General features: G+C 40.3%; 1 protein-coding gene across 4 annotated transcripts in view; it reads right to left on the bottom strand.

Moving 5' to 3' along the window:
* Positions 1-23,242, bottom strand: part of ZEB2 (zinc finger E-box binding homeobox 2) — a 198,468-nt gene that overhangs the window by 3,201 nt on the left and 172,025 nt on the right. For all 4 annotated transcript variants that reach the window (XM_042462778.1, XM_042462770.1, XM_042462783.1 and 1 more), the window contains one exon: positions 20,118-20,298. In XM_042462778.1, the coding sequence (XP_042318712.1) occupies positions 20,118-20,298 (181 nt within the window). The remainder of the gene's footprint in view (positions 1-20,117; positions 20,299-23,242) is intronic.

Below are 23,242 nucleotides of genomic sequence, written 5' to 3'. Positions count from 1 at the left end.
TAGATGTCCTGTAACAGCTAAGCAACGATTATGCAACTGTTGGGGAAAGGGAGTGAGGGAAGGATGTTATGGAAATCCCCTAAATATACAATTTTTTAAAAATGACTTGCACTTTTTGAGTTACATTCTCAGGAGATTTTAAAAATGTTTTTAAAGTAACAAAGGAAAAGATAATGTGTCTGTTTCAGGGAGCAGCTGATGCCTGCAACAAAGTTAGATAAATATCCTATTTATTTAAAGTTCTACCGACCCTCTCATGTATATCGTCTGTCTCTTGTTTGTCCTTTATTGAATTAAGGACATCTGACCATAAACAAGGTTACGGTTACTTAATGATTCAGTTTCCTCAGTTCTATTCCATCATGTAGCTCGTGATTTTAGGGGTTTCTCCAGGGCTCATATCAATAAAATTATAAAACAACAACAATATCATCTTTCATGACTTTCTGAATTTTAAACCTCAGATAACCCTAAGATTCCAAAATCATAGGATAGCTGCACCTACATTTAATTTAATATTATGACTAATTCTAATACTTTATAAATCAAGATTTTACAGTTGGTGTTGTTTGCTAGGTTAGGAACAATTCATATAATTGGAGTATTTCTGTGGGCATCACAAATTCTTACAGCTAAATGGAAACAACAGTTCTTTCTTTGTATCTGCATAGCCACTGGTTCCATTTCAACAGAACAAACGGATAACAGCTATGGCTAAATATGTACATCCCTTTCAGGGGAAGTAAAAAACTTGTTTGATGGGAGAGACTCAAGGAATCGATTTAGGGGATTAGCACACTGGCTTGCATTCCTGTGCTAGACATAGCATGTAAACTCAATGGGACAGATTTTATCGCACAGCTCATTCCCGGGCATCCCATTCTTTAAAAAGTCCAGGAGAAGCCCTGGTCGAGTATGGGATGAGTACTGCCCGGGGATGGAGCTGTGCGATACAATCTGTCCCAGTGAGTTTACATCCTGCACCTAGCATGAGAATGAAAGTCGGTGTGCTAATCTCCTTAATAACAGCCCATCTGAACAACAAGCATTTTTTAAAAAAAATCTAAAAAGCCACAGACATACCACCTAAACTTTAGGTTCTAAACTATCCCTCAATGCCGTGTAGACTTCTTAATTGAAGGCAACATACAAACCAATGCACTGTGGTACAATTCAGCTAGTCTGAAGTCACACAACCATTTTGGAGTAGTGAATGGTTTTGTGCTTTCACTCAGTTTTGTGATGAAGTGGCTTCCTTTGTATAACAACAACTATCAGAAGACTATTTTAGTGCCAAAAATACTAGCAATGCTACTTCCATGTCAGGAAGAACATAAATGGAGATGTCTATGAGTGGATGATATGGTGACTTCCATATAGAGGGAGTAAGGGAAGACAGAGTGCTTAGGTCTTCTCTGGAAAAGGGAGGGGGGGAAGAACCATTTCCATAGGTTTATTTGTTTTTAAAATTCCTTCTATTATCTATGGATAATTTCTGAAGTATTGTGGCAAGCACAACATCTTAGTGAACTTCTGTCAATGGTGTAAATTCTGAGAGTTATTTTAACTAGATGATTTTTGAAATGCCTTCTAACCCATAAGCCAATATAGCTTTGTCTTTCCCAAACCCAACCCTCTGCCTCTTTTGAACTACAACTTCCATTAGCACCAGCCAGCATGACGAACAGGTGACAAGGATGAAAATGGAACCTGTAGTCCAAAACATCGGGAGAGCATCAGTATACAATCTCAAATGTGTTGATAATGGAACCATAAGTTCTTCAGAGATCTCCATATGAACAATTCAAAATAAGTGATCTCAGTTATCAAAGGTAATACAAATTTGAATAAAGAAATTGCATGGAGTAAGTTAAGAAATGTGCTGCTAATGATTCTACATAGGAGCAGAATCATTGCCTCACTGACCACATGCATGGGAACTAATTGTGAGGACAGAAAGAAGTATGATTCTAAGAATTCAGTGCTGAAGCCCTTAGTCAGGAAAAAATTCCATTAACTTTAGTGAAAGATTTAGTTCCCTATCAGCAACTTCTGAAATATGCTACATGAGCAAAATTGCTCCTACAAAGTAATTTGGAGAAGTTTTCTGTCAGTTGTCAGACATTCAGTGAATGCTGAAGTTCTCTTCAGCTGCACAATACTGTATTTCCTTTGTTATTTTAAGCAGTTTCAAATCCAGGGTCTGAAATTTTATACTAATACGCCCACCCCAAAACACATCTGGTTGATTAGAGGATGCAAATAGCCCTGGAATGCCTTTGACACCTCCCATAGTATCCTTACTTCCAAGCTTCCATCTAAAATAGAGTTGATATTAAAAGAAAGAAAGAAAGGTTGGTCAGTATGATGGAACTGACAAACTTTGGAAAGAAACGATGCATTAACAAATTAGCTATACTTACACACTATGTTTTTTGTGGACAAGAATTTCTAAGTACGATTCATTACACAATTACCATTTTTAAAAGGGGGAGCTCTTTTTAAATAGAGAAATTAAAAAAAACTTCTGTGATTATAACAGGGGTTAGAATATATTAGGCTAATATTGCTATGTTCAAACACATATTTTTAAAAAATGCATTTTTGAGACATTTCTGCTCTTTAGAACAGCTAAACAGCAACTGTTTCTAGCACTTGCCATGAAATACTGAACAAGAACCAAAGCCAGCTTCCTCTAGCTATGGCTGTCTTTCACTAAACTGTTCCTACTACTTGCATCTCAGTCTTCCTACATCCGTTTCCTTTTTAATTATGGCTTCTATCTTTCATTACCTTGGGTTAGTCCATATACTCCAGGGAACCCATTGGTTGTGGACCCTTGTGGATTGCACTTCTCATCTTTTTCTCTCCTTTTCTCTAGGCTAGTAAGCATCAGTTGGAGATCTTTTGAAATATATGTGGGTTCATTTTGATTGCAGCTGATGTACAGGTACTGGACATTATGCCTCTGGATGGGCCTTAGTCCATATACCCTCATGTGTGGAGCCACAATCTATATACTGCAGTATTCTGGGATCCCATTGGTGACTAACACTGGCATAAAGGTCCATTATATTCACTTTTTGGGGTGGGGTGTAGCAGCAGAACAGGAAAACAGTGAAAAACATTTCCATTGGAAGATAAAGCTGCCCTTCTAGTCCTCAGGTTTCTAGAGATGGGTTTCGCTCCCCCCCCCATCCCCATCATGGGTTAGTCACTGGATGTTCCAGGACTAGCCACATAACACCTATTTTGCAAGATCTTCATTGGCTGCCTACTCGCTTCCGGGCGCAATACAAGGTGTTGATTATTACCTATAAAGCCCTAAATAGCTTGGGCCCAGGGTACTTGGAGGACCGCCTCTCCCCATATAATCCGCCCCACACTCTCAGATCGGCCGGGAAGCAATTGTTGAGGGTTCCTAAGTCGAAGTACACCTTGACTGCACAGAGGGCGTTTTCCAACTCGGCCCCGCAGCTTTGGAACTCCCTTCCCAGAGAGCTCCGCTCTGCTGCCTCCATTGACCTGTTTAGGAAGAAGCTCAAGACCTATCTCTTCCAACAGGCTTTCCCCCATGTGTCGTGATATCTGCTCTCTCCCCATCATATAAGTTGTCTTCTAGCTAGTTTTGTTTTGGCTTTTATTCTCTGTAATTTTTTGGTGTTTTTAACTTTAGAGTATTTTTATGATGTGTATATACTGTTTGTTCAAATTGTATAATGTTTTATATCCTTGTTGTAACCCGCTTTGATCTCCTTTGGAAAAGCGGGCTATAAATAAACAGTATCATCATCATCATCATCATCATCATCATCATCATCGGAACTATGATCATTTCCCCACTGCTACTGCACTGTCACCTCTGCCATCTCATATGCTAGTGTACTTACACCAGCCAACAGGAATGTAACCATATATCATGGGGGAGCCAGTGTGACATAGCAGTTTGAGTGCTAAACTATAATTCTGAGAGACTACTTCAGCCATGGTATCCCTCTGGGTGACTTTAGGCAAGTCATATACTCTCAGCCTAAGAGAAAGGCAATGGCAATCTTCCCAATAAAACTCCATAAGATGGTTATCATAAATCAAAGTCAATGTGAAGGTACGTAACAACATATAACATGTTTTGTGTCCCCACACCTTCACATCTACTTCCCTAGTTCTCTCCCTCTTTCTGCTGAGGGGTGGGATTGGCTGACATGAAATTCTTGTCCACAAAAAACATAGTGTCATACGGATGTCTGCACAAGCTTTCATGTTATTGGGAGAAACACAAATAGACACACACCTCCTTCTTCTGCTGCTCCCAGCAGTATCAGTCCAAGGAAAAGGCAGTCATGACATTCATTGGCATGCAAGTGGAATGTGCAGGATTTGGATTTGGCATGCCAAATGTGGTAACGGCAGCAAGCCAAACCCAAATCTAGGCTAAATCCACTGTGAGTGCTGGCAGTCTGAAATGACTTTCTCAACACAAGTTCAAAATATTTGCCTGCAAGCCAACACAACCAGTGGCTTCTTCCTAAAAATGCCATGAGTTGAGATGATCATGAGAAAAGGCTCTATATCCCAAGATGGAATGGTAGGAAAGAGGTCATCAGAAGGTAAACTCCTGTTTGTAAGGCATGTATTGTTTGGCTTAGTTTTGTTTTTAAATACCCCTGAAAATCACACTTGGATGGATGGCAAGATTCTTAAGTGGTCGTTTCTGAGCAATGGTTAAACAATACACTATCATTTACATAATTCAGCTGTGCTATTATATGAATGTGCATAGCAATGATCCATCATTCATTCTTGTTTCATGCCTGAGGACATACTTGTGGGCCAGAGGGAGTCTAAATATGGAAGTCTACATTAGGCAAGTGGAAGCTATTTCCTCCCTGTAATATATTTGTTCTCCTTGAACTTCACTAATATAACAATAATATAACAAGGAACAATAATCTCAGGTGCTCCAGACTTTTCACATGGAGTATTATTTAATAAATACTTACAACATCCTTATAAGATAGGAATGAATGTACTGAAAATGTAGGACTACAGCTTGTTTGGGAATGGGGTAAGATTCAAACTGGACAGGTTTCTGTTTTGAAATGTACACTAGCAAATTTTAATTGGTTTGTAGTAAAAATATGGCTATAAAGGAAACCCTTTATAGATGTAATGTGATGTTTTATCTGTAGTGAGTTTTGGCTTTGATGAAACCATTCTGCTCATATACTTTTTAAATTTCTTTGCTTCATTTTTAATTTTGTTTTTACTTATACTTACATAACCTCAGCATTCTGTTCAAAAGATATAATAAGAGAAAATGATATATGCCATTACATTAAACATGTTAGGTTGGTAACCTAAACTTGGCATTGTGATTTAGCTTCATAGATCACATTTTTACTAAACACTCTGATCTAGCTTCATATGAAGGTGACAAAACTCCTACAAGTTCTGAAAAGGGTCTGAAGAGTACTTTTTGTGTGTATTTTAAACTGTATTTTAAATGTTTCTTTATTTCAACTGCATTTGCTGCCTGTATCAGAACTTTATTATTGTTAGATGCCTTGAGTGGCATTTTGGGATTTAAAGTTAGGATCCACTTTTAATAAATGTTTATCACAATTGTTTTGATGAGGGCCTCTGGTTGACAATGTAATACGGGTAACTGTTTGAAAGCTAGTCTTAAGAGCTGATCAAAGTAACAGACTGCCGCGCTGATGTCATTTTTGTTTTTGATTTGTATAACAATTATACAGAAGAGTTATGATGCCTTGCTTTGGGATGTTCCTCTTGGTCTTAATAATGGTACATCACTACTGTCACACAACCAGGGAATTCATATGAAACAAATAACTCCAAACTTCATTTCATGTGACACAGCCTTGCCCTCCAATATGTCAAGTACCAACAATTGTGGACTTCTGACATGTATTAAACACTTGCTTTATTCTGGCTTTCCCCAACTATTTGCCTGTTTAAGTTGCTTCAAGCCTAGTTCTACAGAACCCTGTAATTTAAAACTGTTATGTGCTTACAATGTTTTCTTATTTTATAATATACTTTAAACCAATGGAAAGCAGTACAGTGGTACCCCGGGATACGAAATCACCGCGTTACGAAATTTCCGGGATACGACAAAATTAGATAGGAAAAAACTGTTCCGGGTTACGTTTTTTTTTCGGCTTACGAAAAAAATTTTTTGTGCTTTTCGGCGCTTTTTCGCACGAAATCGCGGCTTCCAGCGCTAGCGGCTATGGCTTTTTCGGGTTGCGAAATCTTTCGGGTTACGAACGGCGCCGCGGAACGAATTAAATTCGTAACCCGGGGTACCACTGTACATTATTATGTATCAACTGAGTATTATATATCAATCATGCTGGCTGGGAAATCCCTTGGTTAATGATAAGAATAATTGTGTTTACCAACATCAACACACTGCCCGTCATATTATTTGACCTTAGGTAAACTCACTAAGATAAAATAAAAATAGAGAAGTAAAGTTTCATTAAATTTTCTTTTTACAGAAAATAAAATGTGAGAAAGCCTTCCTCCTTGATGCTTTGAAATCAGGGGGTGGTAAATGTAGAATGACCAAATGCTAGAAAACAAGCGCTAAAGAGCCACAGATGAAGAAAAGTCTGCAGTGATATATGCAAAAGGAAAACACATGAGAAGGTGGACAAATGTTTTTGGGAAAATGTTTTTGGGAGTTCTTTGCTGTTATGAAAAGCTGCCAGGTATGGTTTGATGAAGTACTTCCAGGTCAATAGCCACAGAAAGACCAAGTTGGGAAGTGTTTCTTAGGTCATTCTTTCAGAGGCAGCTGGTGGTTTCCAGGTCAATGGAACATCCACAAAGTGCTTTTAGACAACACTTTGAAGGAGATATCTAAGGTGCCGAACCTATTTTGGGGATGGTGTTCAGCACTTTGGACAGCTTGTTTAAAGTCTAGACTGAAATCCATAGCAGAGGACATGGGAGCCACCAGCTGCCAGTAATGTATTACAGTGTGCATCGTACGCAGGTGCACTATACATGGCTTCAAGCTTACATTGAAGCTGTGCAACAATAAAACATTTGGCGCCCATGTCCGTGGCATGTGCACCACACCATGAACATGCACCCCATTGTTTTCAATGGGACATGAGCATACACGGAATTCCCCTTATGCGGGGGATCAGGAATGGATCCCCCGTGTAAGGAAAGGGCCCACTGTATATATACAATCTGATGCAAGCTAAGGCATAGCTGCTTACAAAGTACTTCTCTGAAACATTCAATAGCTTCTTGAAACATGGAGAAAGAGTCCACCTTCTGTGTAGATATGCAGCCACTGGTAGCTTGCTCTATTGGCAGTGGCATCACTGGGATTGGCGTCAGCTGGCATGGCAACTCATGGTGTCACCCCTCTCATTGACCTCCTCCCATACCCCACCATACAGAATCCTTAGGCATGTTTTTTGTACTAATGTGACTCATAAATTGTAATTCCTCTATATCAATGAATGTAAGCATAATGGCAATAGTTGTGAATTAAACAACTAGCAAAATTAAAATTATACATTTAAATTACAATATTATGCACACAGCCTAACTGTATTTACATGTAAATAGTTTCATGTGTTAAAATGTGAAAATTTGTAATAATAATAATAATAATAATAATAATTGTTTGTATTCCACTTTTCACAAAGGAATCAAAGCGGATTCCAACGGTATAAATAAAACATCAAACAATTAAAAATTACAATTTAAGTAATGTGGTGTTGAAGAAAATTTAAAAAGAATAATATTTTTTTTAATGGAGGACTCTCTCCTTCTAGTGAGCCTTGCTCCACTCACATCATCTCTTCCATTCAGATCCAGTGTTTTAAAAGGATCAAGGGGAACACCACAGCCTGTTTCTGTCAAAAGGCAGATGTTTTGAGAGCGGTGGTGTTACCTTCCCACTTAGGGTGTCACCTGGTGCATCTCACATTCTCGCATTCCCTAATAGCACCCCCGTCTATTGGTGAAATACTTAGATGGAACGCTATATACACCAATATTGTGCTTTATTTTTTAACTAAAGGATCCTTTCTAGATCAACTCAATTTTCTGTGGAGGGATGGTTCTCAAACCTTTCACTTTTGGATGTCTTTACACTTTTTTTTTCTTGAAATGGTCAGAAAGAGGAGGTATTTACGGTTTGTTTTTATATTTATATTTCAATCCAGCAGGAACCCTGAAGTACAAAAACAAAGAACAGCTTAAAACTGTCTTGTTGTTTAGCTTTTAAATTTATCCCAGCCTTATGGATCCATACTGCACTTTCATCTCCCACTTCTTTTGACCACTAAATAAAATCCAGTCGTCATCTTCTCAGATGGTTAGACAATTCATTCTGTGGAGGGAGATGCCTTTGAAATTATCTGGATGACATTAACATGAGAATTTTAAAATCTGTCATCCAAGACAACTGAAATTATAATTCAAAATGTATAAGTAGTTTTTCACCATGAGTATATGGCAGCATCACACATTTTGTAACACAGCAAAACTGTAAATTACCTAGGCAGTTTTGTCAAGGGAGACACTTATGTCTCCTATTAACAAAAGCTTTCTATTCCCTTCTTCTTTCCCCTGTTAAAACACATTATTTTATGAACTAAATGTTACTGTATTATTGCTTGTTCCATTCTTTCATGATAAGCACCAATGGGGGTGATATATAAATAAAATTAGAAATTATTATATGTTTAAAGATAGGTTATGCAAATATTTGTGTGTGTATGTGTTTGCACTGTGCTTTTATCCCATATCCTTGGGTCTCTTAGGATTTGCAGTGAGAAATAATTATATCTAATCATTTTAAAAAACAATCCCCCAGAGGTCTAAAATTTCATTGCCACATGCAAAATATACATAAAAGCCCAAAGGTACAGACTTCTTGAGCTTAGATATGGGTATACAGAATGTGTTTTTGAAAGATGTATATTTCCTTAGTTCAATGATAAATGGTAAGTAGTTTTTGGGGGTGAGGGTGGAGAAATTCCCAACTTGGAAGGTACATAAGGAATCATCTGGCAGCAGTTTGATTTTCTAAAGGCAGCTGATTGAAGCTACTTAGGGGTTTGGATGTTAGAAGTAGTCCCGGTGGAGATGGATTAATGGGCAGAGTGTAGTGAGGCGGTCAAAGGTGCGTTATAAATGCAATTTGGCATAATTGCAAATACCACACTTGCTCTGTTGTTACAAAGAAGAAAGGCTTGCATTTCTAGTGCAAATTTCATGAGCTTTGAATTTACTCCAAGAAACTGAATATTATTTAAGTATAAAAAGTAATCCATGTTTTTGAGTCAAGTGACAGAAAATTATCTATAAACAGCATGTAATTTTTCAAAAATTAATCAAGCCCTAAATAAGAAATCGCGAGACAGGAATTCAGAGTAGTGACAGAAAAGAGCTAAATTGCCAGTAGAACTCAAATACAATATTTAGTTTACTGAGTCAGTTTAGAAATAAATGTAGTACCATCAGCATGAAAACTACAAAAATTATTATTATTATTATTATTTTGGAAAGAGAGAGTATTCCTCATAAAACATACAGCTGGAAATAAAAGAAGGGCCATGATGGCCCTCATCAGTCTGCTTACATAATAGAACAGAGCATGTCATTATGCAAGGTGAAAAGAACTGTGGAGTCCTAGGCGTGTCTGGAAAACAACAACAAAAACTAATTTGTTCTGGGAAAGAAGCTGCACATATTTTTACTTAATTAAAGCATGGTGTGAGCATACATGTGTATGTGTGCATGTGTGGATGTGTACAAGAGGAGTTTGTTAGGAAAAACTAAAAATTAAAACCTACTATGTGCTTGGAAATCCATAGACAGGAATCTCTTGTGACCATCAGACTGTCTATCTCAGACAACGGGGGTGCCACATCCTACTGATCAGCTACAAGCTTTTCTCCTGTTTCCCCACTTCCTTATATCTCTCCAGATAATAACTGCCTGGAAGCAGCAGAAGTAAGCATGATGCATGCTATATACTTTCCCAATGTCTTTCTCCCAAATGAATGTCTGCCTAACTATTATTGCTCAAGTATATTTTTATGGCAACTTTACTGCAAGGATTTCGCAGTAGTGTACATGGCTTTCTCATCTCAGCTCTTTCCTTACACCAGCTTTATGTCATCCACTGTGTCCCACTGGCTCATACAAGACTAGGACTTTCCTGTAAATAGGAATTTTTCTAGTTGCCAGTGGCAAACAGGAGTCACTTTACATGATCGGGCAGCAAAGATCTTGTAGGCAGAAAGTTAAAGGGTTTTTTTTAAAGAAAAAAAATTAGACCATTGGTGTGTTACGCATTACCAACACAGGTATCTGTGGACAGAAGAGCTAATAAAAATATTTTTATAGCCCAGTAACTTTTATAGACTTACTTGCAAGACTGATTTAACTCCAAGCACTTCTCAGCAGAAAGCAATTACGTTTGGCCCCACTGCAGAGTCATCTGGTCTCTGTTCAGTGACAGCCTCCAGCTGATTGCCTGGGATTCTTGGTCAAAACCAACAGCCCTGATCAAAGGTGACTCTGAATTAAAATCTTTTTCCCTGACAGACAGCACAACAATAAGCAACACACAAATTAACTTTCTTTTCCTCCCCTTTTCCTCAGGGTTTTTTTTTTGGCCTGTGATAATCATTGGAATTGCTGCTCAGCCATGGACACTCACTGGGCAAGGCAGACTCTCTCAGCCTCAGGAGAAGGCAAAGGCAAACCCTCTCTGAACAAGTCATTCCATGAAAACCCCAGGATAGGTTAATCTGATGGTCACGGTAAATTGGAAATGACTTGAATGCACACAACAAGAACAACAAAAAGAACAACAATCCGTATAGAAGCATTGACTTTAAATTTGCTTGCTTAGCTAAAGAAGACAAGAAGAGGATGGCTGTATGTGGCTGGGCTTACAAGACATCTACTAACCAAGCCCAAGCCTAACCTGATGTGTTCCCCATAGCAAGTTTACCAGCTCTTGGTAAACAGGGGTTCCTTTTTCTTTCTTTTTTTCAGATGTTTACTACTAAGGCCTGTCTGCAGCTAAACAAAGCTTTGGTTGACACCAAAATTGCCCAGCATCATCTTTGCATGAGAATGCCTCCAGATCTTCACATAGTAGAGACCAAATGGATTATTGGGATAAGAGAACGGTGGGTAATTGTAGTATCAAGCAGAGATTTGTTTTGCTGCACACAGGCCTTAGTAGTAAATATCTGAAAAAAAGAAGGGAAAAGGGTTGTTTGGGTGCTGGTTTTGATTTAAATTGCGCCTGGCATGCTATAGGGAAAAGAAGAAGATGAAGAAGAAGGACCACAACCATCATCATCATAATCTGAGGGAAAAGAATGAAGGAAGAAGAGATTATCATTGGCGCGTTACAGACCGCCCCTTTGGGGCAGCCTGTAGGCGCTCCTTTCCCTGCCAGATTGGGGCCTCAGCTGCCAGAACGGCAGCCTCTGGGGCCCTGATCTGCTGCTTTCCAGGCCGCGGGGAAGCTGCAAAAGGCCACTTCCCCATGGCCTGGAAAGGGGTGTCCTTGGGGCTTCATGCCCCAAGGACACCTGACAACAGCGGGGAGGAGGGGCCCCTTTCTGACTTGTGTCGCTGGTGCAGCTGTCTAAAGGCTGTGCCAGTGATGCAAATCCCGGAAGGAGCTCCGTTTCGGAGCTCCTTCTGGTGCCGTGGAAAAGGTGCTCTATGTGCCCTGGCGTGGCACCGGTACGTCACAACCGTGCCGCCTCATTGGGAGGCGGCGCGGTGGTGACGTAGCAATGGCGGCCCCCATGTGGAACTTGTGCTGCCATTTTGTACAGACTCAATCTGTACTAGGATTGGGGCGTCCGGAAGGGACGCCCCTTTCTAACCCTAGTACGGACCCAGTCTGTACTATTACGCCTGTCTGTAACGGGCCATTATTATTATTCTTTATTTATATAGCGCTGTAGATTTACACAGATGAGAAAGTATGTTAGCTCCAGCATTCGCCCAACCAGGTGCTGTGCCAGGCACTAATGCCAGACCTATAACCTCATGCTATTAAATAGACAGCTTGTTGTTTTTAGGAAAAGCCTTGGGGAATCTTTGCCTTCCTGCTCTATAGTATGTATCTTGTAGCAGGTAAATATTTACTTTAAAAAAAAGTAGTGGTGGTAGTGGAGAAGGAGGAGGAATTTTTCTACATCTTTGCGAAGCGCAAGGAACAAAACTTGTGCCAATGGAGTGGAGTAACCATCATTACAATTAATGAGCCACACAGAAGCTATGGTAAAATAAATCAATTGCAAACAACAGAGCAATTGAAAAAGTAGAAATTAAAAAAGGTTGAAGAACTGATTGGCTGAGCCAAAGTGGCTAAGATCAATAGGGTTTTTCATTAACAGTTAGTAGCCAATGGCTCTGCTTCCCTGCAACCTTACAACCTGCAGAAGAGGGGTGAGAAACCCTAGAGAAGCAGTCTACAAGAGGCACACAGTGGGGAGAAGAAAGGAGAAAACTTCTTCTACAACAATTATATCTGTTAGCATTTTCTTGGGTTTAGGCTTGTACTGGCTCCATTGCACAGTCTAGTCTACAAATGGAGAGTTTGGAAAGTTAGTTTTAAGAAGAATAAATATAATGACACAATGATATGCTGGTGATACAAAACTGAGCAGTGATGATATGGGAACCATATTATTACATTTCATAAAGAACTTTCTAAGTTCTGCAAAAATGAAAATGACTAAACTGGTTATAGGCTATCAAGACTTTTCTAGAAAAACTAGCTGATGAGGAAGAAAAGTGGAGCTCTGCCTTTATAGAGATCCTGATTTTGGCTTATAAAGTTCCCCCTGTTATTTGTGCTACTCTAAAAAGATAAGCACTAACTGTCCCCAAAAAAAGATGAGGAAAGGATAATGATTCAGACACTGAAAGCAAAGGTTAATTGCAGTTCAGAGAGTCTTGCCCCGAACACAGATTGAAATTTCTCATATATATTAATAGACGAGACAGCCGTTCCATCGCTCAGGCTTTTTCCATAACTTTATCAGTTTAATTTGCAATTCACTTAACATTTACAAAAGAGGCCAAGGAACAAGAAGAAAAAGGCAAGTGGCCTTCACATTTTCTTGAAGTAAACTTTAGCTGGTTAGTATGGAAGGATAGGTAGAGGGATATAAGGGCAGTTTCATGTTAGTTTGCATGTCTTATTCTTGATATATTGAAGTGCATTTAATATTGCTGTACCACCCTTTGTTCTTCCTGCTTCTCCTGATAACTATGAAATCGCTCATGGCTGCAATCCTATACACACTTATCTATGTATAGGTTCTGTTCAATTCAGTGGGATTTGCTTGTAAGCAGACAGGAACATGTCTCTCTCTCTCTGGCTTTGCTTTGTGAACAAAGATTCAGGAAGGACTCATCCCGCGCTTTGTACAAGCGTGTTGGTGACTAAAAAGGCCAATCCGGGACAAACAGGTCCGGTTGCAGAAAGCACAGCGGAAAGTCTCCTTGGGTGATGTTTCCGGGTTGTGGTTCTTTCTGCGTTGACGTTTCTCTTCGAGACTCGTTCGCTGTGAGCTCTCGAAAAAAGGCTGCAGCATCGTGGATAGTGCGTCTCCATGCCTCCCGATGCGAGGCCAGGGCGGACCATTGTTGATGATCAGTTTGGCCAAGCCTGAGATGTTGTTTCAGGGAGTCCTTGTATCTCTTCTTTGGGGCGCCCCTCTTACGCTGACCCATGGCGAGTTCACCGTAGAATACTATTTTTGGGAGGCGATGGTCCTTCATCCTAGAAACGTGTCCTGGCCAGCGCAGCTGCATCCTCAATAGCATGGCCTCAGTGCTGGTGATCCCTGCTTGCTCAAGAACAGCAACATTTGTCACATAGTCAGTCCAGTGTATATTTAGAATTGTGCGTAAACAGCGCTGATGAAAGCGTTCAAGGAGACGTAGGTGTTGCCGATAGGTGACCCATGTTTCAGACCCATAGAGGAGAATAGACAGTACAATGGCTCTATACACACTGATTTTTGTGCTTCATCTCAAGTGTTTGTTACTCCAGACTCTTTTGTGAAGCCTTCCGAATGCACTATATGCCTTTGCCAGACTGTGATCGATCTCTTTATCAATCTTGGCGTCTGAGGAGATGATGCTTCCCAGGTAGGTGAACTGCTGGATGGACTTAAGCACAGATGTGCCTACAGTGATGTGGGGATGGTAGTGTTCTTCCTGGGGTGCCGGCTGGTAGAGAACTTCCGTTTTCTTCAGACTGACTTCCAGTCCAAAGAGCTCTGCAGCTGTTGCAAAACAAGATGTTAGGCGCTGCAGAGCTGCTTCCGTATGGGCAACGAGGGCAGCATTGTCAGCAAAAAGCAGCTCATGGACTAGATAGTTTATAGTCTTAGTGTGGGCCCTCAGGCGGCTTAAGTTAAACAGGCTACCGTCAGTACGGTAGCATATCTAAATGCCATCTTCTTCTTTGAGATCTGCCGTAGCCCTTTGGAGCATCATGCTGAAGAAGATTGTAAATAGAGTTGGAGCGAGAACACAACCTTGTTTCACACCATTAGTTATTAGAAAGGGCTCTGACAGAGCGTCGCCATATCTGACTTGGCCTTGCTGGCCTTCGTGTAGCAGGATGATCATTCTGAGGAGTTTGCGGGGGGGGGGCATCCTAGTCGTTCCAGGATCTGCCACAGACCTTTTCTACTCACAGTGTCGAAGGCTTTGGTGAGGTCGACAAATGTTACGAAGGCGGGTTACAGATCGCCGCTTTGCGGCGGTCTGCCGCCACTGCCAGTTGGTCCGCGGGGGAGCCGGAGCCTCCACACGGCGCGGCTCCCGTGCAGACCCAAAAAGAAGCTCCAAAATGGAGCTTCTTTTTGAGTCGCCTTTGTGACGTAGCGAGGCGCCAGGGGCGCACTCGCTACGTCACAAAGGACGCGATGCGTATGGACGCTCAGCGTCCGATACGTCAAGATGGCAGCGCCCGTATGAACAGGGCGCTGCCATCTTGTACGTATTCAATACGTATTAGGGTTAGGGGGGTGCGGAAGCACCACCCCTTCCTAACCCTAGTACGTATTGTATACGTACTATTTGGCGGTCTGTAACCCGCCATAGAGTCCTTTGTTCTGCTCTCTACATTTCTCTTGCAGTTGTCTAAGGGCAAAAACTCTCTACAGGAACATGACTGCATGGGCAATTGTCATTTGTTACCTTTACACTGGAATTAGGGTAAAAGTAGTTCCTGTTATTTCCTGCAACAGAATGCCTGAATCCCTATTCAGAGGAGGAGATGCTTGAATATAAATAGAAGCCTTTATATAATCAGAAACCATGATAAAGCAGACACATCCTTCAGGTATCACTCTCAATACAAGGAAGGCCAAGGACTGAGAAGGAGTGGGCTTGGTCATTAGGGCAAGCCTTGCATGCATGTCAATGTCATCTCCCCACTTTTAGCCTTTCTGTGGACAGGCTGAAAAATTGCATAGGACTAGTATTTGCTAAAGTTCACAAAGAAAATCTGGGGCAGTGATGAAGGAAACCCAAATCAAAATCTCTTAACTCCAGTTTCCATGGTTTTGTCATTTCACTTTTCATGGTGAATCTTTCAACTGTTTCTCATAAAGCCAAGAGTTAAAATCTCATAAAAAGGACAGATATAAAACAGGATTATATGTTTTGTTTTTTGGCTTGCACAGTAAGCCTGCGTTGCTATAGTTCCAAATCAGAGATTATATTAATTATTTCTTTGCTGATTCTGTTTTTGCAAATCAAGGTGATTGCATGCATTTTGGCTTGTCAAATTTTCTGCCTTTAAATTTTCAGCCTACATCTGTGGACCTTATGGCCGACCAACTTTACGGGATTCAGCCATATGCCCAGATTCTAGTATATATGAAGGCCAGCTCTAACATAAGAGGTTTACGGTAGTAGTGTAGTAAACCGTAATATTTGCAGATGGCTGTAATAAAATCATTCAGGAGAGAAAAGGTGCAGAGATGCAAAGCCTGCAGAGTTTTCCCTCTCAAAACAAACAAACAAACAATTGCATCTGATTAATGCAACGTAAGGAATATATACGCCAATGAACCAAACAATATGGTCCAAAAATACTGCTTTAATTTTCTTCCCTAGTCCCAAGAGGATTTAAACATCCTTTTTTATTTTCTGCATCAGATCTAGCTGAAAGAGGCTAAGGAACAAAGCATACATGTAGTGATGGGCTAGTATCTGTAGAACACCTTCTGTCTCTCAGACTGAGGCTCTACCAACTCACAGAAAGGTACTGGTGTTTGGTTTTTTTTTTTGTTTTTAAAAAGAAGTAAACAGATGCAATAAGATTTTAATAACTGAAATCAATTACTAGTGACCAAGATTATTTTAATACAATACATTTTAAATCTCTCTTCTTATTTTTGCTTGCTCTTATCTAGGACTTTAAATTAGATTATTACAGACATTATGAAAAGTTAAGTGTTAACTATAGCAGCGAGGTAGATCAGAGGATGGGAAACTATGGTGGCTCCAAGGGCCATTTTTCTGTCTCTGGGACTCTTCAGGGGCCTCTTCATAGTGAACAACAAAACTGAAAGTGGAAGGTAGTCCATTTCTGGTTTCAAAAAAAATTGGCTATTTTTACATTTTTGAACAGTACAAGAGATCCCAACTTACTTCCTGGCTAAATAAATGGTGCTTTGGGGAGTTTGGGGTGAGCAAGGGCTTTAAAACAGCCAAGTCTAAGAGCAGCACATGCTGCCCAGGTGCACCACTTTGCTCTCCACCCTCAACCCCCAAGCTACAGCAGTCCGTGTCCACACTTGTGGGGAAACCTGGTTTTCCAGATCTGGGGGAGCACAAAATCGCCACCCAAAGTGGGCCGATACTGGCAGCACTGTTCATACACTGATAGTGCTGTGGCAGGAGCTGGAATGACTGGGTGGGAAGAAGCCAGCAGCTCGTCTGATCCAGGGCACCTCCTGACCTCTTCAACCCATCCGCTGATACTCCTCCCCCTAACTCTGCACTGTCGCACAGTCCGCATGTTCAGCATATTCTCTTGAGTTTCCGAATCAGAGCAGATAGAGACTCTTCACTCTGGAGAATCACCCTAGCCCATGGTCTGGACCCATGTTTTGTCCTTTTTGGCCACATGTATCAACTGGTCAATGCGGGAACCGAGTAGGAACATTTCTTTTTTCCCCCATGTGGACCTATCCTTAGTCTGGTAATCATGTAGTTCATCTGTATTCTCAACAGTGGCATCTCCCACAGCAAATATGCATTGTATGACCAACAGGTGTATATCCTTAAATATCTGTGTAAGCATGACAAGAAGCCTTGGCCAAACAGGCTCCCGCTGCATGCACATAGGTTTTTAAAGCTGGATTTCAATCATTCATTGTTTCCAACTCTGCTATGGAAATCTACTGTCCTAAGACTGGTGAACCTAAAGTAAAGATAACTGCCTTGAAAACACATTTTTGGCTCATTTCCCCCACTACTGGATGTAAAGGCATTGTCAGTTCAGAGCAGAGGTGACCAGACACTATGACAAATGAGATGCTTGTCTGGTGCTTGTGACATGAGTAGTGATTAACTGCCAATCAGCCACTTGTCATGCACCTTTGCCACTGCTGGAGTGTGCATGAGAACTGACTGCTTAGTGTATCATACTTTCCAAGTACCCAGCAATGATGTAATTGATACTTGGCTAGCTGTTCAGAAGACAGTAACCCATACATTAATAGGCAAAATACAATGAAGAATTATTTTTAAGATGAGATTTGAGAGGCTGTTGAGCCATGTGCTGAGGTAAAGGTGTAGATATAGTCATAACTGAAAGCTACTGCCTCCTAAACACCAGTGACATGGATAAAGATTTCACAAGAATAATGCTTATTAGACTATGATCCCAGACTAAGTTCATTTTATTTTAGTAACCAATGTGGGAAAGGGCAGAGTTGATTTTGTAAGAGTCATGTCTGTTTATGTACCAGACTTTCTTTCAGTCAAGAATGTTTCCAGTAAAAAAAAGCAAAGACTCATTTAGAGGAATTTTTGAATTATTCTGAAAACTGCATAGGTAGGTAGACAGATAGATAAATACTATATAATATACGTCTAAATCCTGTTGCTACTCAATTGAATCTTTGGCATTTATCTATGTATTGAGTTATCATTCAAGAATGAATTCAATGAGTCTGCTCTAATTGAGAGTAACCAACAAGATTCCAACCAAGATGAGCTATAAAACTTCACTTCTTACATACATAATCGAATGATAGTTCTGCTTCCCAATTTCTTTATTAATTCAAACAGAATCAGTATTATTATTATTAAGAACTCAACTGCTGTTTCACTGTATCTGTGTGTGTGTGTAAAGTGTAAATATGTACTATATGAGATGGAAAAGAATCCCAAAAGAGCGAAGGGATAGCATTGCATTAAATGATATATACAGAAAAGGAAGTAGAGTTAGAAAAGATCTGGTTTTGCTAAAAGGTTCTCATGCATCTTTGCATTATTTTTCTACTGATCATTGATTAAATCCTTAAAGTGCAGATAACTTGCTTTAAATTTTTGTCCGTCATGACATACCTAAATGTTCACTCTAGTGTTTACAATCTTGGTTGTTACCAATGCACACACACAAATGCATCCACCCACCTAGCCACACTCCATTTTGAACATGGATTTTAACAAGAATTTAACTCTAAATTCTTAGTTATATTCACAGTTCAGCCTTTCTAAAGTTGGCACACTCCAGAGGCACTAGACTACAACTCCCATCATCCATAGCCTGCATAGTAAATGGGCATACGAGGTGAAATTATTAGAGGGTAGTAAGTTAAACATATCTGAAAGGTCCTGAGTCAGGGAGTATAATTCTGAAGCCAGGAATATGTAATACTTTATTTTTATATTTAAGATATTAAATACTATCAATTCTTGATAAATACACAGTTTTTATTTTTAGGTTGGCATTCCATAAAAACCTCCAGGTTTTTATCTCAGGCATTAGAAATGCCCCGAGTTTTCACACAGAGAAGGTAAGCTTGCTTCATAAAAAGACTTTAAACCTGCTTCTCAAAACAGAGTAATCATGTAGATGGCATTCAAAACTGACTGTGGCAGCATCTCCATGCAGTCTGGTAGAAGCCATCTTAGGAAAGTCTTCTTACGGCATCCATATTGTGAGTTAAGAGACCAGTTTTGGCAGCATTATCCAAGTGACACAGGCCAGACTGCTAAGAATGTTAAGTGAATTGATAAAATTTAGGTGTTTCCAGACCTAAAACCCTGGGACACTCTTCCAGCTCACTGCACATGCTCAAAAAACTACACAAACTCACTTCAATTTGACAAGGTGATGGAGACTGCATCTGCACTGCAGAAATAAACCAGTTTGACCCTGCTTTAGCTGCCATGGCTCCATGCTATGGAATTCTGGGCATTGTAGTTTGTTGTGACATCAGAGCTTTGCCCAGAATTCCATAGCATGGAGCCATGGCAGTTAAAATGGGATCAAACCGGATTATTTCTGCAGTGCGGAAGTGGCCTAATCAGCTGTACCAGAGAACTGGGTTGCTGGGGGTAATTCTCTTCACACAGACACTTGAGAGCAGACTTATTGAAAAATATGTGGGTGGCTGAGCTATTATTGGGAACTGGTATGCTAAACTGATTCTAACCGAGAAACAAGATCACTGGCTACCCTTTTTAGTCCCCTCAATTTTACCTTTGACAAAGATATACAGTTTTTAAAATCTCACTTTATTTTACTAGAATTTAATTCTGGAGGCCTAGATTATGAACTGGTTTTTTTTTTAGTTATTCACAATTTTTATTTTATTTTGGTCAGCTATGACCTCTTCATACATGGGAACATCAAGAAAAAGTGCAAACATATTTAACCAGTGAGGGGAGAATCGTATTGAGCTAAGCAATGCACATTATTTCTGCCTTGTTGAATGTCTTAGCAGATGCTACATCTTATGTTGCAGAAGTGTACTCATTAAATATTATGAAATGTATCACATGCAACAAAACTTGTCTCTACTTGTCATTCGTACCTGTGTGCTCATATTTGTGTCGCAGAAGGGAACTGCTTTTCTGGAATGTCTTGTCACATAAGTCACATGCGTACATGCCACTTTCTGTCTTCTTGATCTTCTTTCGGGACAGGCAGGAGTCGGAGTCTGTCATGTCATCAAGACCTGACATGTAATCCGGTGTTCCATCAAGCAATTCTCCCTGTGATGCAACCAAATGGTTTATGTAAATCATGTTTCCTTCCCTTGTTCTGTGATGTTATACAATATCCTGTGTTCTTAAAATACGTTAGTAATAATATTTAATTAATATGGTTCAGTCCAGAGTTATAGTAAGACATCTGAATGTCTCACTGTCAACTTCTCATCAAACAGAGGAACCAGACCCTTAAAGGGATGCTTATGCAAATAGTGGAGAAATATATCTATGTATATATTTATACATTATAGGAAAGATCAGAGTTGCATATTGTATCTGACAGTTTCAGAGAACAGTAGGCTGTATCCAGCCTTAGAGTCAGTACAGTGTTGCTAGCACTGGGGGAAAGGAGAGGGCAGTGATTTTCTACAATTGCTTGTTCGTATTGCCCATGAAGCCAAAGTACCTCGTCTCCCATCCTGTTCCAGAGAAACAGGAGTCCTTTAAAACATATGGGTGCATCTGAGAGGAGGAAAGCAATGTGAGAAAACCCAGCGGGGATCTTTGTTCCTCCACAAATAAAATAATCACTTCTGTTCATGGAAGTTCCATCTGAAACTAGCCCAGTATATTTAGGATGTCATCTGAGTCTCAAGTGTCATAAGCTGCCATGAAAACAAATTCTACCCATATCTCATGTAATTTTTAAGGAAGATTTAACTGTATGTATTGTGTAGTATGATGGCTCAGGAATTCTGGATGTGGTAGTCCAAATAAGCTCTGGTCATCATTTTGAATGTTTCCTATTCTCTTCTTAGGTCACTGGCTGGATATTAGTAGGAATGAAGAAACACATGTGATAATGCCACAATATGTAGATAAACAAAGGATCCTAAATATTACAAGGATAGATGGAGAACTGAACACTAGGAAAAATGTTTGAAAAATACAAGTTCAGTCTCATATGACATCCAGAATTTAAGAGAAAGGACAGAAGTTGGAAACAGTGTGATTGAATAAAGCAATCTAACCTCTCTCTTACACTATCAAGAAGTCAGTCTTTCCCTAAACTAGGACAGAAGGGTACAAGATTAATGCTAAAGTAAAAGCAGTAGGGTCAGGAGCCTAACATAGGTTGAGATTCTACTGTTTGATGTTAAGAAGTGCTATATTTGAAATGGAAGAGAGCAGAAAATCAAATGACCTCTTACTGCATTACCAGCTCAAGGAACATGATGAGTGACAAATCAACCGAAATCAGTTCCATATTGTCCTTCATATTTTCATTTCATTGTCCTTCATGATTTCATCTGTGTAGAATATGCTATTTCTATCCTACCTATTGTAGTCTATACTGATCTTACATATGTAGTCCTTTTCACAGGACTGCATATGTCAGAGTACTTTGGCAGAGCACTTGATCATATTTTTAAACATCATATCATTATCCTTAGCAGATTTTGGTTCTAACTTTGAACCAATGGATTTCACATATCATCCAGTATGACTGTTTGGACCAAAGTTGTCAAAAGGTTAGGCTGCAAACATACACACACATAGTTGGGGTAAGTCCCAGTGAACTCATTGGGTGTTAATTCTTGATAAGGCATGTATAGGTTGTCAGTGAATAAGAATCTTTGTATGATGGTAGCTGTGGAGGTGATGCGGACTTGTGATGAGGAATGGTGTATTATTATGTCTGTTTTGTATCTTTTATTAGTTTCCAGAGATGTTCAAGCAAAATCATGGATTTTTATTTTTGGAGGATTTTTTGTACACAATGAAATGAGCATTCTATTCTGGGTTGATTCAGAGATGTGAGGAACAGCACTGGTGCTTTCTTATTTTGAATACATCAATACCTGTTCTAGACTATATTAAAGAAATGTGGCAAGATATATATTTCTAGATATTCTAGATTAATATCTGCACGAACAACACAAGTTCTATGAAGATGTATTCTTATTTTGAAAGAAAGTCTTTGGTGACATGGATAAATTTTATTAAGAATATGAGGAGAAATATGTTTATTAACACCTGAATATAAACAGGTGTTACACTTTTCCCATAATTCTGTGAATTAACTGGAGGTTATGGAATGCCATGGTGGGTCCAAATCCTTTTAAAAATACAAATTTTACTTTTTCTTCTTCTTTTAAGTCTTATACATACAGGTTAGGTTAGGTTTTCATGTTCTGGTCAAAATCCTGAGAACTGAACAGAACAAATAGATCGAGATATGCAGAGGGACTTTAGGTTTGTGTTTCTCAACCAAAAGTCCCTCATCTCAACCACAAACAATGCCACAGAGTAAGCCACTTGAAAACTCAGAAGAGCTTCACAAACACTGACATGAAATGTGTGTCTCTGTGTATGTGTGTTTCTACTGCTCAAGTGAAAAAAACAACAGTGGCCGGTTACAAACCGGCACTTTAGTGCGTGATGAGCACGCACTAGGGTTACAAAAGGGTGGTGCTTCCGCACCGCCCTAACCCTAGTGCGTGCTCGTCACGCACTAAACGGCGGCGGCCCTTCCATACGGCTGCCGCCATGAGGATGTCACGGCCGCGCCGCCTCAAGATGGGGTGACGCGGACGTGACGTCCTCAATCTGCAGCAGGGCGCCTAGGGTGCCCTTTCCGCAGACCAGGAAGGGGCTCCGTTTCGGAGCTCCTTCCTGGTCCACGGCGCCGCTTTGCTTCGCTGGGCGCAGCCTTCAGATGGCTGCGCCCAGCGAAGCCAGGGAGAAAGGGGCCAGGCGGCCCCTTTCTCCCCCTCCCCGCCACCATGGGGTGTCCTTGGGGCTTGAAGCCCCAAGGACACCCCTTTTCAGGCTGCGGGGAAGCGGCGTTTTGCTGCTTCCCCGCAGCCTGAAAAGTGGCAGATCGGGGCCTCAGCGGCTGCCGTTCTAGCAGCTCAGGCCCCGATCCGGCGGGGAAAGGGGCGGGTGCAGCCCGCCTCAAAGAGGCGGTCTGTAACCCACCAGTATGTTCTTAGTTCTTAGTCTC

Source organism: Sceloporus undulatus, chromosome 1 (genome assembly GCF_019175285.1).
Source record: "Sceloporus undulatus isolate JIND9_A2432 ecotype Alabama chromosome 1, SceUnd_v1.1, whole genome shotgun sequence".
Lineage (NCBI taxonomy): Eukaryota > Metazoa > Chordata > Lepidosauria > Squamata > Phrynosomatidae > Sceloporus > Sceloporus undulatus.
This window is presented reverse-complemented; position numbering and strand designations above follow the sequence as displayed.